The 26,659-nt window shown below is 42.4% G+C and overlaps 1 protein-coding gene across 1 annotated transcript in view; it reads right to left on the reverse strand.

The window, feature by feature from the left end:
- The window catches only part of LOC144474467 (uncharacterized), a 37,155-nt gene extending 18,726 nt beyond the window's left edge, over positions 1–18,429 (reverse strand). Inside the window, exons 1-5 of the mRNA XM_078189310.1 lie at positions 18,373–18,429; positions 18,111–18,186; positions 16,686–16,799; positions 15,720–15,893; positions 13,845–13,914 (exon numbers count right to left, since the gene is read on the reverse strand). Coding sequence (XP_078045436.1) covers positions 13,845–13,914; positions 15,720–15,893; positions 16,686–16,799; positions 18,111–18,186; positions 18,373–18,429 — 491 coding nt within the window. The remainder of the gene's footprint in view (positions 1–13,844; positions 13,915–15,719; positions 15,894–16,685; positions 16,800–18,110; positions 18,187–18,372) is intronic.
- Positions 18,430–26,659: the final 8,230 nt, after the last annotated feature.

Below are 26,659 nucleotides of genomic sequence, written 5' to 3' on the forward strand. Positions count from 1 at the left end.
AAACAATCGTATCGACCGATACGGCGGTTCTATTGTTAAATATTAAAAGCTCGCGTCGGCTGGCGCCGCGTCGAAAAATTCGCGCGGCTCGCGATCGGTTCCCTGATTCGCATCGACGTCGAGCGTTTCCGGTTCCGGAGGACGTCGTGCGTGCCGATAATCGAATCGCGTCCCAGCTCGAAACGTCGAATCGATACGGAGCGCTCGCGCGACGCACCTCGCAACGCAATTACCGGATGCGCTGGTGCGGGGGAGGATGGAGAGAAGGAGTCACGAGGTAAGACGAAGCCGAGGACGGAAGGAGGAGGACGGGGCGCTCTCGCCGCATCGAGGAAGAACCGCGGTCTATTATCGCGAAGGCGTTCGCCGAGTTTGGCGTGTAACGTCGTTACCGTTTATCTGCCGTCGAATATTGCACAACGACGGTCGGACAATGACGTCCCGACGCCGTCGTCGTCGTCGTCGCCGGAGCCGCGGGCCACGCCGTGATCGCGGCTCGCACAAAGGCAGACCGTGAAACCCGTCGCGGGCTTATTAAAGGGGCGCGTGCGAGTATCGCGTCGATGCGCGCGGCCCTTAATGACGTTCCGCGACTGAATATTAAATCTTCGGCTCGCGCGAGCCGTGCCCTGCACCTCTCGTTCATTAGGGATGCAACCCGCGATCCGAGGTGTGCGCGCGTGATATTAACCCGGCGCGGTTGATTGGTCGACGTTCCGCGGCCGGATGCCGTGCCGAACGATGTCCCGTGAACCGCATGTGGGTCGCCGATCGCTTCATTCGCATCCACGGGGTGCCCCAGTCAATTGAGGAGGCTTCGGAGAAGACAATGTGAGCGCCGGGAAACGAATCTGGAGGCGAACGAATTTGGCGGAAGGGAATACTTGGCTGTCTTTAACATATTAACTCTCTGCACTCGAATGGTGGCTCTGAGGCACCACTGAAATTATTCTATTGTGTTGGCAATTAATTTTTATAAGAAGAAAACGAATTTTTATAAACCACTGCAAAAGACGTATTTTTGCATGGTCGTAGTAGAAGAAGGATTTTTTATAAAATCATGAGAAAATAATTAGTTTGAAAGAATTGTATTGTAACAGTATTTTGATAAGATCGTGAGAGAAGTATTGTTTTTATAAAATACCGAGGAAGTATTACTATACGACCGTTAAAGAAGAAATATTTTTATAAGACCATTCCAGGATAGGTATTTTCACAAGTTCATTGTTGAAAAAATACGTTTGTAAAATGCTTGCGAACGAAGTATTTTTATGCAACGATTGCAAAAGAAATATTTTCAGAAGATACATGCGCAACATGTATTTTTATAAGATCATTACAGCAGTAGTATATCATTGCCAAGAAATATTGGTAATATTTAGTAAATCATTGTATATCATGATATATACTATATGATTTCCAAAGACGTCGCGAAGGAAGTATTTTGATCAAATCATCGCGAAGGAATCACTTTCATGAGACTTTTGTGCTTTCAGGAACCTATAGAAGAATTCAGATCACAGAATTTTCGCCAGGAATTTTCGAAAACAGGAAGACAAATGCGCTGTCGTTGGGGTAAAGGGGATAAAAACGCGTTTGGATCGCCTCCAGGAGGTAGAAATATAGTTGAACACAGCGGACGCCATAAATACAGTTAACGTACGTGTAGAACGGTCCACGGATGCTATTGGACGCGTAGAACTGATTGGATTGTTGTCGGGAACAGATAACAGGTTATGCTAGCGATCGGAGCCATAAACACAATGCGGATGTCAATGGACACGGGAGAGACTGTATACGGACGAAATTAGGTCTGTTCGACTTGACACGGATGTCGCTGATTCCGTGGGAGACCGTGCCCGATGATTTTCGACCATGTGACATCCGGGCGTGCACTATGGACTCATTAGCGGAATTATAAATGTTGATTCAAACTGCTTTAGGCTGCCTCGACACTGCCCTATTCATTTGAGTATACCCTGACCTCGCTGCAGCCTCGGCTTCTCTGTCTGACTAATGACCAGCTTATTCTACTGGCTTCGAAAAGTAATTTCTGTGTTTCAAAGGAATTTGTTTCGATAAGGTTGTTAAAAAGCAGTCGATACAGCATTTTTCCAACAATATACAGTGTTTTTATGGTAATAAAGTTTCAACGAGATAAATGTGAAAAAGTTATGGAGCAATGCATTATTGGATAATATTTATTCTAAAAATTTTGTTTGGAAGGTAACTTTGTTCTTTCACGAGAAAATGGGAAACGACTTTTTAATGTCGAAAGTTCTGCTTTTTATTGGCAAACTACAGAATCAAGGAGTATTTTATTACCATTATATAGCACAAATTTTTGAAAAATTATTTTCCATGCTTTCGCGAAGCTTTCTCGAATTATAATAAATATAAATGCTGTCGTATTTGATAGAGAATTAAGATTGTAAAGCGTGTCTTGTTCAGCTCAATTAACAACTTTTATTACGATAAGAACTTTTAACTGCTTGCCGTATCATTAACACGGTTACAATTGCTAAAACTTTGCAGATTGTAACAATTATTCCGCAGAAAAAGGAAATATATTTATTAAAAAATAAATAAATTCTTCTAGCCTCTTCCATTTTGTTTTGATGCATGATATTTATTGTATTTAGTAATATTACTTCACTTTTTAAAATATAAAAGTTTATAATCATAATTTATTTTTTTAAATATTATAGTTAACTGTTTGTTGATTAACAAAAGTATCTTATGTGAAATATGAAATAAAAGTATATATATGGTATGAACGTATACAACGCTTTTCGTATATGAATAGTAATTATTCGAGGTCCCGTCGGAGCGAAAGGGTTAAAATTGTCTATCGGGTGTCGAAATATTCCCGACACCACGATATTGTATACTTAACGGTTCGTTAATCTCTGTGAAAAATCAAATTCGACGAAGTACGACGCGAAGACGATAGATTTCATCCTTTTTCTTAGAAACAGCTTAGTCCACGGCCGAGTCAGAAAACAGAGAGTTCCCCTGGATAGTCAATACATTGTTCCCGGTTTCGGTGTTTTTCTGTTTTCAATGCATCCGAGGTGCCGTCTGCGGCCGATCGAGTGGCATAACCGTATAGCTCCGGAGTCCGGCGTGCGAAAACAAATGAAATATCCGCCGCAAAGTCTCGGTCCTCGGAAAAACTGTTCTCTGTCCAGCGTTTTCAAACCATTTTCACGGAAGCGGTTACAAAAGACAATGGATTTTAATTTGCTTTTGTTCTGCAACTATTATTACGGCTGAAACGACTTCGAACGATGAACAAAGTTGGAAGATAGTTCAAATATTTTCAGCTGAAAGCGGGGAGATCGCGTAAGAAAGCAATATTGAGTGATAAGCGAAAATATCAAATATTAGTGAAAAAGTTAAAAGAAATCAAACATGGCAATTAAGTGCTTATTAAAATCGTTTCAGAGAGAAGCAAGATTGTACTTGGCCTCAATGTTTCGTAGCTAGTGCAAATAGTTTTTATTTTGCAAAAAGATCTGCAGGCTGCAGAATTTTATTCTCATTTTTATACGTAATTTTACGAAATTTAGAATGAAATGAAAATGCTGCTAATCTCGTTAATTCATTTTAAAGATCTGCGTGCGTCATAAATATATGGACATTAGTCCTCGGATGTGTTATTACAAGGAGACAAATTAATTAACACGGTTCAATAGCATTTCTACAATTCCTCGCAACCATCCGACAATTCGAATCTCCAAAAATTATCATCTAACTTTAATCGCATTTTTTTTCGTTGCTCTCGAGAAGATCTGCGACCACAGCGCGTTTCACATCAAACCCTCTCTTCCTTCTCGTAATCTTTCGTCCGCCGCTGTACGCGCCCCGTTAAAACCGCCTCCTTGCAAAGCCTTCCGTCGGTGGAAAGAAAAAAAACAAAATTGTTAATCACCTATTTCGATAACGTTTTAACGGCGAGCGTTTGCAAAGCCTATTAACGTCGATAGCACTCGCCCGCAATTCACTGGAGATCCCTCTCGTAATCCGTGAATATCCTCTCGATGAAAAATGGTCTCCCTTTCGCCGCTAAGAACAGCGAGAACTCGATCGAACTTCCAGAAGTATTTACAAGCGACTGTAAGACGGATCTTACCCCGCCCCCCCTCCCCCTCACCCCCCCTTCACGTGCACTGTGTTCTCGCCGGCGGTCGAATTGGAAAAGTTCGTCATACTTCGCGCGATTTGAAAAACAAATCGACTTGAAGCTTCGGAAACGAATTACGGCCGGGGGCCGGTCCACCGTGAAATCGTTTCAGCGGCGGGCAGAAATTGATGAAAATCATTCGGTCCTTTCCGAAGACTCGTTATACACGCTGATTAATTTCGTTTATTTCGACGGCGGATCTTCCGTAAATATTCAACGTAATCAGACTTTCCGTAATTATCTCAGCGTAATAGCGTAAATTCGCGAGACCACCCCCGCCCCCCACCGTTCTCCTCTATTGCATCGATTCGTCGTCATTCCGAAAATAGCGTCTCGATACGGATGATAAATCAATAATTAAATGAACAGGTCTTCTGGAAAGACGCGTCACTTTCTCCGGCACTATATCGGATTAAAAACCGATAGCCTGGTTTCGTGAATTATAAAAGCCGGACGGTTGCCGGTGCTTTGATGCGTTTGCCGGCCTCGTCGCGGCGCAGAACCGTCGAAAACGTTCAACGATGTTTGCTGTTCTTGAAAATATTTGAACGTGTGTAAGCATCATGATTTCCCGTCGAATGATCGCTGGATCGCAGCGTATTGTATTGGACAAATAATCTTGAATTCTTTGCTACGGTAATAGCTACTTATTCTGCTTGTTTTCGACAGATGCTATTCCTTTTATTACTAGCTTTTTCTCTATAAAAATTGCGACTGGAAAGAGTAAATATGTTCGAGCAACATGAAAAAGACTCAGAATTAAAAGCTTTTACTATACGTCGAGAAATAAATCCGAAAGAGGAAATATTTTTCGTGGTGTTTTACGAGAGCTTTCGTAATATACCTTCGAGAATTCTTACATCAGTTTGATTACAAAATAATTTTCAATTAGAACAAGTAGTTCACAATAAGACAAGAGAGACGTAGATTAAAATCTACTTGCGATCTTCCAGAAAAAATTGCAGAAATTAGTCCGTCACCCCATGCGATCACAAAGATTCTTGGCAGAACCAACCAGTCACAATTTTTCCATTTTTCACAAAGAAAATGTTAAACTATACAAAAAATATCGCCTAGTAACGCGACAAAGTCAGCGAATCGATTCCTTTGATCGGCGGTCCGGAAAAAATTCTGAAAGTTCGACCAGCCTGCGAGACTCTCCGCGCTTCCCCTTAAGCGAGATCAAACATCCGTAGATCCTCCTTCGAGAATCTTCGCGATTTCCATATAAAAAAATATTCAAATAAAAGGACAAACCTTGTCTAGCAACACGGCGGAGACAGCAAATCGACTGCTTTGATCGATAGTCCAGAAAAAATTCGGAAGGTTCGACCAGCGTGCAAGGCTCCCCACGGTTCCCAGTAAGCGAGTGATCGAACATACGTCGATGTACGTTCGGGAATCTTCGCGTTTTCGATATGAAAAAAATATCAAGTTAAAGAACGAACATTGCCCGATAAACTGGCGGAGACAGCGAATCGATTCCTTTGATCGGCGCTGCAGAAAAAATGCCGAAAGTTCGAGCAGCCTAAGAGGCCGTCGACTCGGTGCCCAATCAGAGGGAGCGTCGCTTTGCCTTCAAAGTGTTCAATCTCACGATTTTCCCGGAGGAAAGCTGCCGGGTTGGAGTAGCCCTCAAGGTGGTCCGGTTCCCAATCAAGTTCGAATAACGTCTCTAGGCTAGCGGGTCGACGATCACGGGGAGAGAAGCGGGCCGCAGCCGGGACGCCCCCGTTCTTGGCCTCCGTTCATTATTTACGAGCGGGCCGCTGTTCGTTTCCCGTCCGTCACGAGGCATCTCCCCCGCGAGCCGTGACATTCAATTTCCACCTCGTCTCGGAAAATAGGATTTCCCTGGATCCTGCGCTAGCCGGCCGGGAAACAGCGCCGCGTGGATCGCATTCTCGTTCGCCGGCGATCCACCGCGAACAAGCCGCGGTACAAGCTCGGGCCTGCGAGCGACGGACGCGTTCCGATTCTTTTCATTCGTTAGGACCTTGAATAAGTTCTCGCTGTTTTCTTCCCCAAATAAAAGCTTTACTTAACCCATTCGCTGCCAAGCCTAAATTATATGAAGTCATTCCCATTGCCATTTATATTTCATCATTTATATTTTATCATTCTCTATAAGAAATAAAGTATTATTTTTGTAAAAAATTTTATTTGTAGTATTTTTTCAAGTTTTTTACATATTTATATTTATGTTTGTGGCCACAAAAAATTTGTTAATTCAAAAGCCTGCATGTTATAATATATTTAAAGTAGGACGAGTATACTCGTCCTGGCAATGCGTGACACCCTGCCAAAGACGAGTATACTACTATATCGTCCTTGGCAGCGAATGGGTTAAAATATAACGTTCAAAATCAGTTCACTCAAAGTATTGACCATTACTACAAAGTGGTCACTTTCTCCCATTTTTCTGGCAGTAAAACAATTCCGCGTCGGAAAAATAAATCGCCTTTCGAGGCAATCCATGAATCGATCCATTTTTTAGTTTCTTCGTAAGAATGGAATCACTGCCCCGAAACCGATTCGATTCTGGACTCGACCCTGTTGATCCCGGAAGTACTCTTCCGTTCGTTGCCGTTTGTTGACGGCGTTTGGCCACAGAATTTGCGGCCGCGGGCGGCCCCGTCCGAAACTGACTTCGTTACCGCGGATTCGAATTAGGAGATTGAATAATTGCGTCGGCCGCGTTATTGCTGTTCCGAAATTGAAATCGATGCCCGACGGCCTGACAATGTCCGAACACCTCGTTCAGGGGGGGTCTACTTCGAACAATTTCGAGACGAGTTCTTTGTGCTCGGCAGTGAATTGTTTAAACATTTGATCGAATCAGCCGTAGAAAATTTGACGATCGCGTATGAAATTCTGAAAATTTATGCTATATGCGAAACAAAATTGTCTGCGTCGATTGCAATGCATGAAAGACGGGAGAAAATATTTCTCTTTTGATAATGAATACTATAAGTTGAAATAGTATAACAATATCTCTAAAATTTTCTAATGTGTCCACTGCTTCGCGTATTTTATCTGTTTTCTCATCGATGCAAAAAGCTCCGTTGTTTAACGATGAATATTATCTTCCTTTGTTATTTCATCAACTGGAGATTCTTTCGAGTTGCGTGTCGGATCATCGGCTGTCCTATTCTACTAGTTAAATTGTATGTTTATGTCGCTTGCGCGATGATAAATAGTGGCAATGTTTACCTGCGCAGACAATGACTCTCTCATTCCACTTAGCTGATTAATTGTCCACCTACTCTGCTGGTCTGATTAGTGGTCAGACCCATTTCCCCGGTCTGTCCAGTCGCTGCAACATTCTGCCGAGATTACACACAATGCGCATTGTAGTAGTATATATAGCGCACAACAAAACTCGTCTATTATTTCGGACGGTCTGCGTGATTGCTTTTTGTCATCGAGATTGAAATCTTCGATCGTTTGAGCGGTCTACTTTGAAAGTGACCCGAGTTCGTTTATATTGAAATTGAGATTTTTAAGGGTTCGTGTTTTATAACTTAGGACACTTTCGAAATAAACGGCTGATTTATTATTAGCAGGAAATAACATTATACTTATTTAATTAATAATTTAATTATTAAAATAACGTTATCCTCATTTTTCTTTTTTTTTTCTTTCGATCGGATGCTATGTAACCCTATAGAGGATCATTAGCGATGCACCTGACTACCTAATACATTTGAAATATATGACTAAATTATAAAACTAAATTATATAATAAATTATAAAACTGGATTATATAACTAAATTATAAAATATAAAACAAACTAGGACAAATTACAAATTAAAATACATCGCTGCTTTATGAACTTAAAAATAATCATTACCAGAGGCTTGACAATTTTAACTAAATCAAACTATATCTCTTTCTCTCGTCCCTTGAAACTCTACCAGCCACAAATAAAAAACATTCACCTTGTCCATTTCAAAAGCCAGCGAACCGACATCGAAAATCAAATCTGAAAAAATCCAACCCAAAGTAAACCAACTTAACAACAAATCACGATCGGAGGAATTACGCTTTTCATAGATCGTGCTCGCTAAACGATTCCGCGGGGATCGACAGAATCTCTTGCAGCTCGAAAATATGTCAGCGACGTCGTCGACGAGTCTGCGGGGCAAAAAGCGCCGAAGAATGTCTGAATCGGCGATCGGAGGATCTCGAGACAGGTCTTCCGGCTTTCGAAACAGGAAACTCGCGAGTGAGTGGAAAGTTCGTGGCGCGCTCTTTTCGATGCAGATCCTACCCGATGTATGGACAGTTCGGAAACCCCTTTCAAGGGGAAAGTTCGCCGGGGAGAAGCTCTCTCTCTCTCTCCCCCCGCTGCCGGCGGTGAGCAGTCGAAAGATTGCGAGACGCGGAACTGCACTTTGCGTCGGGGCCGCGACATTAGCGGTGACATTTTTCAAAGCCCCCTTGACATTCTGTAATTTAAGCGGCGACCCTCGCCGTCGACCGTGTTAAACGGCCCTTATCGCCTCTCTTTCTGCACCTTCGCGCGGCTTGTGCCCATGGGCGCCGACTGATCGACTGTGATCGATGGAATACGACAACTGGCGTCGCTCGGATATCTATTTATTCGACACTGGCTTTCGATGAGTAAAGTATAATAATACTTTTATTTTATTATTAATAACGCTTGATTATTCCAGTTAAAGTTATGTTATAAATTTGTTTCACGTGCATGTGTTCGTTTGATAAAAGTTATCATTGTCCAGGGGATATGTTTGCAACATAAAAGTTATTGCAACACGAATCCATCAGAAATGCTTTGATTAAACATCGTCGTATCATAATATCATTCTATATGCATTTGATAAACATTCGTAAGTAAATTAATAAAAAGCTCTTCATTAAAATTGTTCTATCACGTCTCGAGATAATTTGTATACCAACAAAGCTTAGGTTTAAAAAATTGTTAAACAGTAAAACTGTTGGTAAGAGCAACAAGAATCAATTTCGTGTGCATAAAAGTGCACTTTGTTACATGTAATGGAAATATTACGAGCCATGAACATTATTACAGATTTACAGTTGTAGCTTCGAGTGCAAATGGTTAACGTTTCAAAAATGAATGTTCTCCCAAAAATTATTTCAGCGAAGCTCGCTCGATTCCCGCGAACCATTAAAAATGCAACGCTGTGACGTTTGGCTCCGTTATTGCGTCCGGGATCCGACTATTAAAATGGTCGACGGCAACGAGACCGACGCCGGCCGTGTTCCCGTCGTTGTCGCGATTGGTTAGTCGGTCACGGTGCGATTGACTCCCGTGACGAATTAAAGAAACGACCGTAACGGGACGTTCCCGCGTTCGTTATCGCGAGCTTCCGCCGCGTTTGCAAATGAATTCATTCCGACGAAACAAATCGGAGTAAAAAAAAAAAAGAAAAAAGAGAGCGCGTATGAAAATGGCCACGGCGAGACTCGAATTAACGCTTCACGGCGTCGTGACTCCGTGGACAGGCTAGATTCCCCCCGCTTTTCTAATGAACAATCCTATTTACGCGGCTCGGGGACGTTTTATCGGGAGGGACGCGCCCGCATACCGAATTCATTCGCTCGCGAACACGGAATTACGTTCTTTAATATGCGCGGCCGTATTCCTCGGCACCGCGGAACGCATTCCCGGAGTTACAAACAATTTGTTCATGCGAAGATTACGTCAAAACTACGAGAACGCGTTGGTGAAAATCGAATCTTGGTCGAACGTTTTTGTGAAAGTCGAGTTCTCGACAAACGTTCCTTTGCACAGTTTTATTGTCACATGGCGGAGCAGTCGCAGCTTTCGTCGCATGCATATTGCATTCGCAATGATTCAACCGAGCTATACAGGGTGCGCTGAAAATTCTATCCTTATATCTGTATAAAAATATAATATTTCATTGCCTTGGAATAAGGACACTTCAATTTAATTCTACAGAATTTACTAATGTAACGAACGCGTTAATTACATAAAACTGAACATACATTTTCAAGATTTTTCTCAAATAATTTCAGTCATTGTTGATGATTGTCGGTTATTGTATATATTGTTATTTCACCCCACGAATTTCGTAATGCTAGTTTAGACTCGCTCATCGAGCCGAGTAATTGATGGCAGATCCTCCTTCGATGATAACAATTTTAATTCCCCTTTTATTTATTTTCATCGCTGAACACTTGCAGCAGAAAAGGTAGCGTTTCCGATAAGAAGTTGAGAATCTTCTCCGCAGCTTTTCCCGTCACCTAAATCGTCCAAATCGACCAGAAACTGTACACTCGATGGAACAGGCATCTTCTCGCGCCGTCCTCGCCGGCCTGTAACTTCGTAAGTACCCGACATCAGGGCTCATAAAAATTCCAAGCGGATCGCCGAACGTGGCCCGAAACCACTGTGCAAAAGTTTTAGTTATCTGGCCCTAATGGTCCGCCGGCAAGAAATACCCCGGAAGGACGTACCGCGCGGCGTATCGACAGGCCCCGTCCGAATTACCATTTATCCACCGCCGATGGTTTCTCCCCGTGTGCGCGCCGAATTTACCATGTCCATTAAAGAGGAGGCGCGAACTGCTTTATGATCGTGGTATCGGGGGAGAGAGAGAGAGAGAGCACGGGGTATTAAGGTCAGACGTTCGAAGCGGCTCGAAAAAGGAGCGCGCAGGGCACGGGCCGCGCGGGAGGCTTTCCGGCCCGATAATACGTGAAATACGGAACTCCTCGGCGAGTCGAGGTTTATTTAAAGGCAACGGAGGAAAATAATGGCCGCTGGCCAGGCTGCGAACAGTTTGATAGGACTTACCGGGTGTCCCGCGTGCTCTCGCACGGTCCACAACACAGCTGATAGATATTGGAGGAGAGCTTATCGTTGACCTGCTCCGGTTATGTTATCTAGCGTGCATCAGTCGGCGATGGAAAAGGCACCCGTCCCCCCCGTCGCGCTCGGTTTCTGCGTCCCACGGACAGCCGCGGCCAATTTATGGGTGAGGGTTGGCTCGCGCGCAAAAATTACGATATCTTCAATATCGAGCACCGGCAACCCCGAAATAATTTATCGCGCCACCTCGGACCGGGCCCGCGACGATCAATCTTCGCGCCGGCGACCGACTCCGATTTGAAATATTCCGCTCGTCGAACTGCTGAAGTTCCTGAGTTATGGGGGGGCCTCGTCCTGCTAATTTATGCCCGCCACGGTCTGCCCAAGAACCCTCTCTCGCGTTCCTTCATGATTCAGGGATTCGGCGGGGTTCGACAGTTCCTGGATCGACGCGATCGCTCGGCGATCTTTGGCCGAGTAGCGTAATTGCGTTTCTCCGGGTCTAATGGGATTTCCAATGGTTTTCGGAATTCAAAATTATGTCGATCGCTTTCTTTTACGATTCCGTTTGTTAGTACTTATTCGTTCTTAATTCTGATAGAATGAGGCTATTTGTGTTCACGTTTGTTATAAATTATTTTTGATTATATAGGTTAGAGAATATAATTTTGCTTGTAAATGATTCTATATAGAAATGTGTGTAAGAGAAACTCGATGATTTCTTTTTAAATAAAAATATAATGGTTATAATAATAATATTAAGTAATAACTTAATATACTTATATACTTATTAAGTATACTAAGTAATAACTTAGTTTTATTATTTAATTTCTAGATAAGATACCATTGTAATGCTACATTAAATTAATGTAAATAATTTGATGGATTATTAACGGGATTGAAGTCTTTTATTCCTTTTTAAGATATTGATTTTTAACGTTAAAAGAACTATTAAATTGGTTGCAAATAACTATTAAATTGAACAAAGATTGTTGTCTTATATTCCAACGATGTTTGTAATTTGTTACAGCGAATGTAGTATCGGCTTCTTCTCAGAATTGTTCGTAATTTAAACCAGACACGATATACCCTAACATTATTAGAACCAGCGCATTAATTTCTCGATCCTATCTCCCCGTTCCCGAAGTACAAACAATGTTTATAACTAACCGGACGGACGTTAGAATTAACAGGCACCAATAAGACGGTGTAACGTCGACTTCCGTGTCTTCGGACACGCTTCTTCCGGCGAACAATTGGGACTCCCATAAATCGCGGAACGTTTACACGAAACTCGCGGAAGCCCACTCCCCGAAAACTGCTGATTGCAATTAAACTCGGACCCGAGCGAAAACAGTTTCCCGATACATCCGGTCCCCGCGGTCGGTTCAACTATTATTAATGTTTTCGTCGTCCGGATCGTTTGCCGTTTTACGGCCGGGTCTCGCTCGTCCTGTTCGCGGAACGGTCGGGATGTTCGTCGCTCGTGTAACATTTAATTACGAAAATTCGCATGGTAATGAGGAACAAAGCTGGCCCGATTATTCGGCGTATCGTCGACGGCGGGACAACTTTGCGCGCGCGCGCGCTTGCGCGGACGATTAGCATTTTCACGCGAGGAACCGCCGTCAGTCACGGTCCGCGTCGTCGCGTTCCGTATTTATCGCCCCGTGATTCCTCGAATTCCGACGGAAATTGTTTAAATTCGCATATAATTAATTCCCGCTGCCGCCGCCGCCGCGAATCGATATTCTCCATCGCGACGCGTCCTACGGTTATCGCGTCGACCGTAGGAGATAACGCGGAATATTCGATGAAAAATTCCGCGGCCATTTGTTCGACAACATTGTTACGCGGTCCAAGCTCCGGGGGCACACGGGGGAGACGCGATGCACGCGCGCGATCCATCATCCTCCGATGCCTGGAATTTCCAATGATCTATCGAGCAGTTTTTCAAAATACTTCCATACACTTCGACGCGTTGTCTGATCCGTGGCCGTCCGGTTCCCCCTTCACTCCCGCTCGTAACATACTCGTTTTCTCCACTTGACTAATGGCCGTTCCCCTTGTCCGACTCTCGACAGGGCTATTTCACTTGTCTGATTCATGGCCGGCTTCTTTTACTTCGGAAGTTTGATTGGTGGATGGCTGGGTGCCGTGTACGGCCAGCGATTGTTCTGTTTCCCTTGAACGGTTGAACGGTGCTGGTTGGTTCACCATTGTCTGAAGAGCGATTGGGTTACTCCACTTGCATGATTAGTGACCGTCCTGGTTCCTTAACTAACCGTGACAGAAACTTGGAAAACCTGTTCTTCTCGTCTGACTAACAGTTCTTTTATTCTGTAAACGTTTGATCAGTGACTGGATTATGCTACTTCTGTAAACGTTTGATCAGTGACTGGATTATGCTACTTGTTGGGCTAGCGGCTCTCCTGGTTAACTGTTTGACCATTCTTTTGATTGTCTGACATATGGCAGATATATTCTCCTTGTACGATTTTCCATTGTTCTTTTTCTCTTCATCGTCTGATCAGTGAATTACTTACACCCCTTTAGTTCCCATATTCATATATCCTAATTTGATTATACCATTCATTAAACAGTGACATATCCATTTCGTCTCGACTGACATCGTCCGCCTTATTTTAACAGCTTGAACTACTATCAACGTGCTCTACTCATCTTATCAGTAATTAGTCAGTAAATTTTAAGAACATAGCATAACAAGAATTTAATCATACCATCGTCCTACTTTTAATTTACTAAATTATTAAAAGCAAGAATTTAGTTTCGTTTCCATCTTTCTTATTTATACTTCATTACGCTCAAAGACCTACGGTCTAATGATCATCATGATATTGGTCATTCCAACGTCCATTCCGTTGTCTGACCAATCGAAGTCTTCCCCTGCGAACGGTAAACAATAGATCAGCCGCTCGCAGATAAACGAGCGCTAATGCGTGCCGTTCGACGGGCGAAAAGAAAGGGGCGTTCGATCGAAAAGAAGTTCCCGGAAACAGGTGAAAAACAGGGTCGCCGGAGGGCTCCCCGGGGAAAAATTCCTACGTCACCGTCGTTCAAGGGTCTCCCGCGCAAGAGTGGGCCCTTCGTAACGGCGTTTGAGATTCACGTCACGTCCGCTCGCTTGATTGCTTTCCCGATCCCGTTAGCGAAGAACAGAGAGAAAAAAAGACGAAGGAAAGGGGGGCGGGCGAGAGGGAGCATCGGGAGTGAGGAGAGCGCGAAAGAGAGAGGATTATTTTAAATTCCACGCCAACGGTACTATTAAATAAAGGCCGCGGCAGGAATGCGCGCGGTGGGATTCCGAGCGAATAAATCTCACCGCGGAGCCCGGTGCCTGGGCTCGGCCCGGCCCGAACCGCTTTCCCGCCTACCTTTCCGTACGTTTCAAATATTCCTGGGAAAAGTAACCACCTACGACTTCTCGCCACGGAAAACCGGATACCGCGGTAACGCCGCGGCTTTATTTCCGCGCGGCGTTCTTCCGTCGTGTCAGCAGTGTGCCAGGATAAACCCGCGGGAAACTGCTCCGTGGCCCGGTGATCTCAACGCGCGACGAAGCGCCGTGCTTCGATTATGACTCTTTAGAGTTAATTAGTATGGTTACTACGTCTCGCGAACTCAGGTGGTTCGAGATTGTTTCGCAAAGGACGGTGTTACGGCATTTGCCTGATACAAGGCGGATCTATTCTACTCGTCTGATGGCAGGTCCTTTCGCTGCGCTTGTTTAAATACTAATTACTTTATGGTACTCGTGATAGAAGAGACTATTATGGCCATTGCTGATTGTCTTCTTTTAATTGCCAGTTTATAGAGCATTTAATTATGCATAGCTAATTACAGACTTCGTATTTGTCTGATAACAGACTTGTTCTACTTGCCTGATAATAGGCGGTTTTATTCTATTTGTCTGGTAAATAGATCGTCTTATTCTACTTGTCTGGTAATAGACGGACTTATTCTACTTGTCCAGTAATAGACAATCTTATTCTATTTGTCTGGTAATATACTGTCTTGTTCTACTTGTCTAGTAAACGGTCATCTTATTTTACTTGTCTGGTAATATACTGTCTTATTCTACTTGTCAGATAATAGCTGTTTCGTCTTACTTATCTGACTGCAAACTGTTCTATTGTACTAGCCTCATTATATACGATCCTATTCTACTTGTCCCCAAAAACATTCTACTTATTGGACGGACACTGTCTATTTGTATTTGTTAAATTACAAACTGTCTGATCATTTTGTCTGACTACAGACTGTCTTAGTGTATTCATCTGATTCTATACGGTCTCGTTCTACTTGCCTAATAACAGACTGCCCTTGCGCTTGTATAATTACAGACTGTCTCCGTCCTATTTATTTAGTAACAACAGCTCTGCAGACAGGCAAGTAGAATGGGTCAGTCTGTAGTCAGACAAGTGCCCAAAAGTGGCGTTACTTATATGATCAGCAAATCACAATTTTCGTTGTGTTTATTAAAAATGAATCTCTTGATACCAACGCGTTGTGTTCAATAAATTAAATCGTACAAAAGGATAAGATTCAGTCGGTCCATTTCTCTCGTATACTTTGGACCGTGTTTACAGGTGTACTTCGGTGAGATTCAAAGACAACGGCGCCACGGGAAAATGGTGAAACGAAAGATAAAATTCCCAGCGGGTTTCCGCGGTGAAAGTGCAAGGACTTACCCAAGTCCATGATATGTTCCTTGCCGAAGTGTTTCACAGAGTGAACCTGGAGTAGCCCGAAAGCGAGCTGCATGCCGGTGGTGAGCAACAGGGCGAGGAAGCCGGCTGCGCAGACCAGCCACCCCCATCCGCCGTCCGGGTAGAAATGCGTCCGCGTGCCGACGTCGTCTACGTCTGAACGGAAAGGTTCGCTCTCTTTACGATTCGCCGTTAAATCCCCCGTTCCTCGTTCACGAGCACAGCCGCGCGTCAACAAATAGTTTACCGCGCCCACGCCATTCGCTTTAGCATTTATGCCGCGATAAAGGCAGCTCAGGGGACAAACCGACCGTGAGCGCGAAAAAAGGATTTTCTATTAGCGCTCGGCAAACTGCCTGCTCGGCTTTCGACCGGTCTCGTGAACGTTGAACAGTTTTGGCTATTCGAACTGCAGTCGCAGGAGATTGGGTTTCATAGCGGGGATTTTACGGTCGTTTGAGTTCTGTTCGAATTTTACGGGGTGAAGATTCCACGAATGCGTTCGATGATTTTGCTCGGGATGGCGCATGACATTTTTATCTTCGGAGCCGTGAAGATGCCAAGATTATACGAGGATATGCAATGTTTCTAATTTGTCAGAGTTATGCGTTTGTTGCATTAATTAATTAATTTCTTATGTATAATTATATCTCTTTGTATAATTTTTCCTTTTTATATCCAGCGATTAAATATACCTCTAAGTAAGAAAAGACTGTACTCAATAATTTCAATGTTCTCTCCCGAATTTTCATTCCGCGAATTTTGATAACAAAGGAATCAAATCCAGTCTCGATTTAAAAGAGAGGAATAACATTCATATTTAGTAGACCGTGTATGAAACTCTTCATCACGGATCCGACACGACGTAACGGTGCAAGGGTTTAACGAACTTAATGGAAACAAATGGGGAGGTGCGAAAAAATAACGAGTCAGCACAGGGCATCTTACCAGTTCGAGGATAGGTGGGCACGCACCGCGGGAAGGTCCACAGATTATTGCCGAGCATCCAGTTATTGTTGTCAGGGATGCTCCCCTCGGAGTCCACGTAGCGCACCCTCGGGTCTGAAATCGAAACGAACGGTCATTTAAAAAAAAAAATCCAGACGAACGGGGACCGTGCCCTGTGAAATAACGCAACGCGCGCGCGAAACAACGCTCGCCAATCTATTCCGCTGTCCCCGGGTATATGCAAATCAGAAACGCGCCTGCCGCGGATTAAACCGAGGATTACGTACGCCTGTTTTTGCGTAATTCGCCGATATATTTGCGGAACTTAATTACGCCTGCGGGGCGAACGGTAACAGACGCGATCAATGAATTTACGTCGCGGTCTCTGTTTTGCGGCCGCGATTAAGTCCTGCGATAGTCATAAATCCTGTTTAGCCGTGAGTCAGCATTATTAAGATCTCAGACTTTGGAAGCTGCGGTATTGAGATGTTAATGGTGAAAAACTGCTGCGGCGGGTCCGCATCTTACGCTTTGTCCTGCTGCAACGGCGAACGTTCCTGCAATGCACTTCGCTTAACAGTCGTTTAATTAACCATAGATACGACTCTCTCGGCTGTGTTTAATTATTTACGTTGCTACCCCATGTGTCCGCTAAAAGATTTACTTTATGTGTCCGACCTGTGACCGACATGTTCTACTTGTCTGGCAAAAGACTCTGCTATTTTAAGTGTCTGATAAAACTGTCCTATTCTACTTGTCTGATAAATGTCACACACTTTGATAAATTGCAAATGTCTGATAAATACTGTCTCATTATACTTGTCTGATTATAGGACACCTCATTGTACTCGTCTGATCATATACTGTCTCATTATATATGTCTGATTATAGGCCACCTCATTGTACTCGTCTGATCATATACTGTCTCAGTGTACTTGTCTGACTATGGCTGTTTCATTGCACTTGTCTGATAAAGACTATCTTTTTGTACTTGTCTGGTGAAGACTAGCTTATTGTACTTGTCTGACTACAGCTGTCGCAATGTACATGTCTGACTATAGCTGTCTCATTGTACTTGTCTGATTACAGACTAGCTCATTGTACTTGTCTGATTACAGACTAGCTCATTGTACTTGCCTGATTACAGACAGTCTCATTATATTTTTCTGATTATATGCCACCTCATCGTACTTGTCTAATTATACACTGTCTCATTCTACTTGTCTAAAACAAACTGTTCCACTGCACTTGTCCGGTTACAAACCGTCTCCGGACTTTGCACGGTTACCTGTGCAAAGGAAGATTACCTTCATCCATTTTTCAGATCACGAAATATTCCATTCGGATCAAAGACCGTCTATTTTACTTGTACGGCCAAAACGATCTCATTCCACTAGTTCCACCAATTACGACACAGTCAGCTACCTTTGATGCACTTGCCAACTTCGAAAAGGTCTAAACCGGTCCAATTTAAACCGAACTCGCACCCATTCTTCAGTGTCTAACTGATGTCGGACTTATTTAGCTAAGTTTCACTTCGCCGACAGGAAATCTTACTTACGTTTCGCGCAGTCCCCCTCCCGTATGAATAATTCACACCTGTCCGACATATAAAAGGGTGAGGACACCACGGGCCGATGTCGCGTCGTCGATTCAGAGACACCATCTTCCCCTGACGGACTTTTACCTTCGGTCGCGTCTTGTCGCGCAGCAGCAGCACCACCACCACCACCACTACCACCATCACCAGCTGGCAACGCTGGCTCGCACGAAGACCCCACGTGCTACAGACACGGGTGGAAGGGTGCGGCGGATGAAACGAGTTGAGAGAAATGAAGAGGAAAAAGAAGAGTCCAGAGGGTTAGATAAAAGTGCTCATGAAAAGGTGATGCCAGTCACCATCGGTGGGGAGGGGTCGAGATTCTAGCAGTGGTCGAGGGCTCGAGGACACGGGTCGATGACTCTCGAGCTGTTCTCTGACATTTTTGGTGGCTTTAGAACATCCTTAGCGCCAGACCTCGAGGTCTTTTCTATAGGAAAACTAGCGGGAGTCGAGGGCTGACGAACAGCTTTACCAGCTGACAATGGGACCCCCAGTCTCTATCCACCTGGAACGCTAATTCGAAACGCTGCTTTCTCTAATTGTAAGATGCTCTGAGAGTCTAACTAAAAAGTACAAACGAAATAATCAAATTAAATTGAATATGTAGTACAAACTATATGGTACATTGAACGTAAATTTAAGATATGTTAATATACATTTTATTTTAAATATGAAAATATTTATATTTAAAAAATTATATATTAAAAATATAAGAATATATTTCAAAAATAAAATATTAAAAATATCAGAATATATTTAAAAAATATAATATTAAAAATATAAAAATATATTTAAAAAATATTTGTTTTAAATATAAAAATAATGAAAAGTATATGTACATGGAATGAATATATGATAACAAATTGGTCACGTTGAATGTAACTATTTGCTTTTTGACAGGAGAGAAACCGAAACAAAGCTTGCAGAAATTCTATACAAAATCATACAATGTAAATTGAACAAAGATCAAACATATGAAGGAATGCAACAACAACAATGCTACTAAACTCACTGTTTAATTTGCTTAAATATCTTTTAACTGCGACGAATGAAACGTAAACAATTAACCCTTTGTCCTTCCAACCTTTATGCATTTCATACGACACATTGCATTCTGTGCATAGAAATTGCAACTCGAATAACGTTCCCTCTCTTTATCACCTTTTCCCTTCCCGTAAGTACATTAAAGGTTCCATAAAAAAGTCAGCAGTTCTTCATCAGGCTCGCCGATAAATTGCGGCCCGCGATGCTCGCCATCGGGGCGGGTCTACGCCTCGGCATTTTTTTCGAACATCCATTTTTCAGGTGCGCGAAACAATTTTTTAACCTGCCGCGGCGCCACGCTCGGCAAAAAAAGAAAGACGAGGAGAACGAGAACGATGGAGAAAAAGAGGCGAAATTAGAAAGAGCAGGGAAACACAGAGAGAGAGAGAGAAAGAGAGAGAGAGAGAGAGAGAGAGGCCGCCGCGCATCAAAGCGACGCTGCGCGACGCTGGCCGACGCGACGCCACGCCGGCTCCGGAAAATACGGAGTGGTGTGACGTGCATTTTTAATTTCGTGCCGGGGTAGCACGAGTACCACCGGCCGCCACTAAATATTCCTTTCCCCTGTCGGTTAATTACCGGGCACAATGGCCCCGCCGTGGAAGTGGTTATTTCGAAAAGCAAACTTCTGCCGCAAAATTTCTCTTTCATTCAATTCGGACGCCGGTTTTTACACCTCGCGGACGTCTCATTCGTCCGAGCACTCGTCGTCATCCGTTTTTGAGACGCCGTTCCGGGACGTTTATACGGCTTTTTGCCGCGCTTTGCGACGCCGAGCGATTACGGTTATCGTAGGGACACCATCGGAACGCGATTTCTTTTCGACAATTATATTTGTCCCGCGTTTATAGTGCATAATTTTTAGATAAATTTTTCAATAAAGAGCAACGAGATTCTTGTAACAGTCATTTTAAAACAAACAAGCTGAGTAGTTGATCATTCAAAAGGAACAGTAGCTTCGATCACAGTCCAATAAAATTATTTATAGCGATATAATGGAACAGCTTCTTCTGTTGTTAATATTTTATAGAATATCGTCAAGCTTTGCCTAAGCACAATTCAGTTATTAATAATAAAGCCATCGAGTTCTAAAAGCAATTCATATGTATTATTTCATGTATAGCAATGACGGGATTGAATTTATTTAAACTTCCTGTAATTTCAATATTATAACTTGTGCTTCTACAATGTAATACATCTAATAATTTGTAATAAATGACGTCTGTAATGTTTTAGCTCATTTAATACTTTTTACTAAATAACATCTATAATTTTTTATATGTATAAAATTCTTATAGTGTTAGAAATTGTAAAGATATGTTAGAAATCTGCTATGTTGCTGGTCTCATTGTTCTAATATTAAAAATATTCAGCAAATAAAACGTGTTTCGAAAGATTTTCGAGAAGTTGTTGAATAAATTGCAGACTCTTTACGCACTTGTTACGTCTCAAAGACGTCCATTTTAGGTCTGAACGTCTCACACCCTAATATGGATTCTCTTTAAGACGTCCTATGTCAGACGTTAATAGGACGTTCAATTTGAAACGTCTGAAAGACATCCTTGTACTATTTAGGTGTAGAATTTTATAGAATTTAAACAAAAATGAATTAAATAACAAAACGTACAAACAAAGAAACACACTGCCAAATAATGCTGTTTCTTTCAACGCAAAAATTGTTATCCTCGCAGGATTTCCAAGAACTTGCTGATAACGTCACCGGAATCGGCCGCGCCGGCGAATTAGTAAAAAGGAAATATTTTCTTAATTACCCGGAGGCGGCGGAGGTGCAGATAAGCGAACAGGTCGGCCAAAACTAGACCGCCTAGTGAAAAATGGATCGCCAAGATGGAGGCTCTGCATCCGAAGGGGACCGCTAGAAATATGGCCGACCTTCGTGACCGGCGAAATTACCGTGAAAAGAAATTACGAGGCTCTTTTTCGGTCGCGTCGCGACGCCGATCCGCTGCCCTAAATTACCAGCTCCGTGTAAACCGGACGGAGACATTGTCCAAGCCTTTTTACTGCATGAAGAAACGCTGAACGAAACGTTTTTCTTCCGCCGATTCTCTTTTAACCTGTATTCGCATTAGAAATTACTTATGGCGATTACAAATTGGAAAATTACACGCGATACTGTTGTGTTCATCTTTAGACGACTCTGAGCTGCTTTTTCCATTGTAAATTGAAATAGGAATAAATAAATTAGGAACGATGTCGTATGAACGTTTCTATGATCAGCCATGTAACTCTGAACTGTTTTCTTATTCAGCCATTTATTTTAAAAAAGACCTAAGTTTGTTTGTCACTTTTTATCGTTGACTGCAGTAACGCATATATTATTCATTTAATAAATACCATTATTATATAGTAAGTTTTAAATATCTCAGTTTCAAAATAATTCACCGAAACTCACTTTCAAAATAATAAATCAAAAATTTTTAATCTTCCATCTCGCCATGAATTATTTTTGACGATTATAAACGAGCAATGATGCTGCACGAACATTTATGCCGACCCTAGTGGAACTTTAAACTGACTCATTATCTTTATAATATATAATATATCTTATTAATATTTAAATCTTATTATCTCGATAATAATATATAATATTTAAAAACAATATCACAAGTATCACATATATATACATATAGAATATGCCCAGCCCCCTCCCCAATAGGCCCCGCCCCTCGGCCAATCAGGACCCCCCATTTCCCCTGGAGCCACGCCCCTCGGCCAATCAGGGCCCTCCATTTCCCCTGGAGCCACGCCCCTCGGCCAATCAGGGCCCTCCATTTCCCGTAGGCCCCGCCCCCTCCCCAATAGGCCCCGCCCCTCGGCCAATCAGGACACCCCATTTCCCCTGGAGCCACGCCCCTCGGCCAATCAGGGCCCTCCATTTCCGCTAGGCCCAGCCCCCTCCCCCAATTGGCAGGGGTATTTACGTTGATTCCGTGTGGTAGCGGAGATTACGTTGCTACAGTTTCCCCTGTTAGTTAAATGAATATTTAAAATTCTAGTTCCCCTTCTGTTTAATTGCAAGTATTAAAGGGGATCAGCGAATCTATAGAGACCGCGCCACGAACGAGGCGAAATAAATGATTCCGCGATGCTTCGGCGGAGTTGTTTGCATTAACTGCAGCTTCGAAACAATGCGAAATCCGTGCGCCAGGTGTTGGCACAATGCTATTTCGATCATTGCTCCAACCGGTGGAAGAATCTCCTCTCATTTAACACGTTCGTCGCTCGAGTTTCTTGAATTTTTAGTATTTTTATTTTGTATATTTTACATTTGCCGGTATTCCATTAAATTCCTGTGTTGCAAATGGGATTTTCATAAATTAAATAAATAAAATCTTGAATGAGGAGAGTGTCACCCATATTTGGGTGGCGGGGCCCTTACGGAAGCGTACCTGTCACCCAGATATGGGTGACGAGGCGACGAACGTGTTAACCCTCAGCACTCGAGTGGCGACTCAGCGGCGCCATTAAAATTACTTTAATACATTCCAAAATTATTTTTAATAGACATCACCAAAGCTTAGATTTAAAAATTGTTAAAAGTGTGACTATTATATGAGTTACGAGACTCAATTTCATAGGCATAAAATAAATATTGTTACATAAAATGGAGACACTAAAAGCCAGAAAAATTATTTTAGACTTGCAGTTAAAATGGCTTCGAGCGCAAAGGTTTAATATATCGCTTTGTGTACCTTTCAATGTATCTAAACAATGCCATTTTCCTGACTTTTCCTGATCCGCAGCAGAGATAACTAAAATTCTTCGCTTAGCGAGACTATGAACGTCCGGCAGAAGAATTCTCGCATGCGAAGAGATCGATGTAGCGGCGGCCATTCAAAAAAAAAAGAAACGCTCAATGGTTAACAAGTTCCGGTCGACCAGTCGGTAGAGTCGCGGCAAAAACGCAGCGGGGGAAACGCGATCTGCGGCCGGACCGCAGAAAAACCACGGGGTAAAACGGGCTGCCTAATGCGTCGAAACGAATTTCCCGGGGCCCGACGGCGACGGCCGAGGGGCTGACGAGGGGGGGGGGCTCTGTAAATCGAGCAAGTAACAAAAGTTTGCCGTTCGACCGGATATTTCGCCGGGAATTGCGTGCGGCCCCCGGTCATCTACATAATAGAAACGAGCGAGGCAACGCCGAGCACCAACTGGAAATCGATCGACGACGACGACGACGACGAGCCAACGCGAGCGAAAACATCGACAACGACGCCGAAAGAACCGGTTTCGCCGAGCTCTCGGGTGGCCGCCGTCGCTCGGCTCCTATTTATCCGCGGACGAAATTTATTCGCATCGCCGCGACGAGCTTACACATCCTCCAACGGAATTACAGACCGAATTAATCGAGCGATAGACTGCCGATCACGGTGGTACTGATTTTCGATCGGTAGCCGATATCCTGCGATGTCTAGGCGATTTTCGATGAATTTGTAATTTTTTCTTCGTGATTAGGGAGACTCGAGGATTTTAGGCGGAGAAGTTCGGTAGAAGAGGAGCAGAGCAATTTAAGAATATTGGGTTGGTCTTTTCCTTCCTTAGAATTATTAGGGTTGTGAAGAGATATTGAGTGGAATTATGAAAGAAAAATGTTTCATTTTGCATGAAGATTCGCTGTTTCGTTTTTGATCTTTTTTGTCAAAATTGTAAGTATTTAGAATTATTTGAGTAAATATAGAAAAATTGTGTAACAAATATGCAATAATTGTAGAACTGCTGAATAATTATAGGACAAATATAGAGTAATTATATAAAACTTATGAAATTACTGAAGCACACTAATAATAATTGTAGAACAAATTTGGAATTATTATAGATTTAATATAGAATAATTATAGAATTAATATAGAATCGTTATATAATTAATATGGAATAATTATAGAACCAATATAGAATTATAAGACAAGTATAGAATATTAACAGACCAAAAATACAGAATATCGCAGAACAAATTTAGAATGCCAATGCAATTAATTTAGAATCACGGGTCGAATACAGAATAATTATAGAGCCGATATAGAACAACTATGGAATAACTATGAGAACAACATAAAATATCTGTAGAACGAATAAGCTATAGTTATAGCTATAGAACAATAACAGAAGAAATATAGAATGATCGTACGAGTATGATCGTAACGAAGACCCGTATTTGTCCGCGGGTGTTCATTCGACTAGGAAAATCTGCAGCCCGATAACGAATAACGTATGAGCGACGAAGATAAAAATTCGATGGACGTTCTTGAGGAAATTGACGACCGTCCGCGCCGGTCGTGTAACCATCGATCGGTCCGCCCGTCGGACCGTTTGTTACCGTTCGACGCGACGGACAAGCGGCGTTTTCGTTAATTTTCCCTCTCTCGCGTGTTTGCGGAAGGCAACTTGTTGAGTTTTCTCTGTTCCGTCGCGAGATATACGACCCCGTTCGCTCCTCGTGACACATATTTTGTTTCTTCTTTTTCTTTTTTTTTATTTTCCATCGAAACGCGGCGCAGCTTTTGTCGACGGAGATCGTCCACGCTGACAACGGCCCGGCCGGATGCTCGATTTTTTTTTCGTCGGCCCGGGGATCGCGCGATAAGCGACGACAATGCGCCGACGTCGGTCCACTAATTTTGTATGCCTTTTCTCGGTAAGAATTCCGCGAGCCCTTTGTCCGCCGTCCGTGATTGTGTCGCGCGCTCTACGGTTTGTGGCGAAACTTGCGCCGAAAATGCTACTCGGTTTTTTGGCCAGGGAAATCTTTCTGTGTTTCGTGCACTTGCTCGCGGCGCGAGCGCATAAAAATCGCGGATAGTGACGATTAGTTCAACGTTTTTATGCTGTTCATTTATTTTTATTAATTTATGAGCATCGTTTAATTGAACAGTGCACGCGATGGGGCTAGTAGAGACATCGTTTGACCAATTAGTTGCATAATTTTTAATATTGTGTTGTAGTTTGACTTAAACTTATTGCAATTTATATATAAATGTTTAGGGAAATCAAATTTATTTTTAAATTACGTTATATCTATTTATAAATTATATCAAATATATTTAGAAATTATATCGAATCTATTTAGGAATTACATTGAATCTATTTATACATTTTAATATTTAGAATTACGTATTATAATTTTCCGCCGTTAAATTATGGTAGTATACAGAGATATACTGTGTACAGGTATACTACACATATATGTATATTGTATGAAATAAGGTTTTCAGAGAGATCGTTTAATTAGACACAAAACTACCAGAAAATAGAAAGTAGAAAATAGAAAACTCAACCGGAGCCTAATCAAACTCGCTCTAAACCGTGCGACTGGTAATTCTAAACACACGCCCTTCCCCCTTTAATCGTCGATAGTCGGCGCCCGATCCGCGCGTTCTTTATCCCTTAAAGCTCAATGTTTGGTCAGGAGAAAGCTTCGACCCGGTCTAACCCGTTCAGTTCTGCTTTGGCCCATAATGGTCCGCTCCAGCTATTTGTGCTTTCAATGTTGTTCCCGTAATAGCTCGCAGTTTTCGATAATTGGAGCTTGATCCACATTCTTTGTCCTCCAAATCGAATCTCCGCTGACCAATCGTAATCACCGTTGTCATACACCATGGCAAATATAGCACAGATTTATCTATTATTTATTTACTGGCTTCGTATTTGGACGGTATTAATACGGAATTAAATTGATTTGTCCGAGATCGTTTTATTATGATTGTCCGATCAAACACTGATCTATTCTACTCGTTTAATAAGAATTTCTGTCATAATACTTGTTTTATTACACGTTTATCAAGAAATTTTCTTCCAAGTGGTTAACAATACGTTGCGTTACTTTAATTGCTTGGATAATGGCGTCTTATTCCACTCATCTGATTGGAGAGTGCTTTATTTTGCAAATCTGCTTATAGACTCTCTTATAATATTCGTCTGAAGAAAATATTCTCCTTTTTTTCAATAATTGACTGTGTTATTTTACTTGTCTGATCATAGATTGACTTATTCTACTTTTCTTATTACAGAGTATTTTGTGCCTGTTTATCTGACTATAGGTTGTCTCATAGTACTACTTTAATAAAAGAGCTTCCTTATGCTGGTTTAAAAATAGAATATGTTATACTGGTCTGATCACAAACTGACTGATTCTACTTTACTTCTTACAGAGTATTTTCTAATGTTTGTCTGACTATAGGTTGACTCATTGTGCTAGCGTAATAAAAGAGCTTCCTTATATTTCTTTAAAAATAGAATATGTTGTCCGTGTCTGATCACAAACTGACTTATTCTACTGTTCTTCTCACAGAGTATTTTCTAATGTTTG

The sequence above is a fragment of the Augochlora pura genome, chromosome 8, assembly GCF_028453695.1.
Source record: "Augochlora pura isolate Apur16 chromosome 8, APUR_v2.2.1, whole genome shotgun sequence".
NCBI classification, from domain to species: Eukaryota; Metazoa; Arthropoda; class Insecta; order Hymenoptera; family Halictidae; genus Augochlora; species Augochlora pura.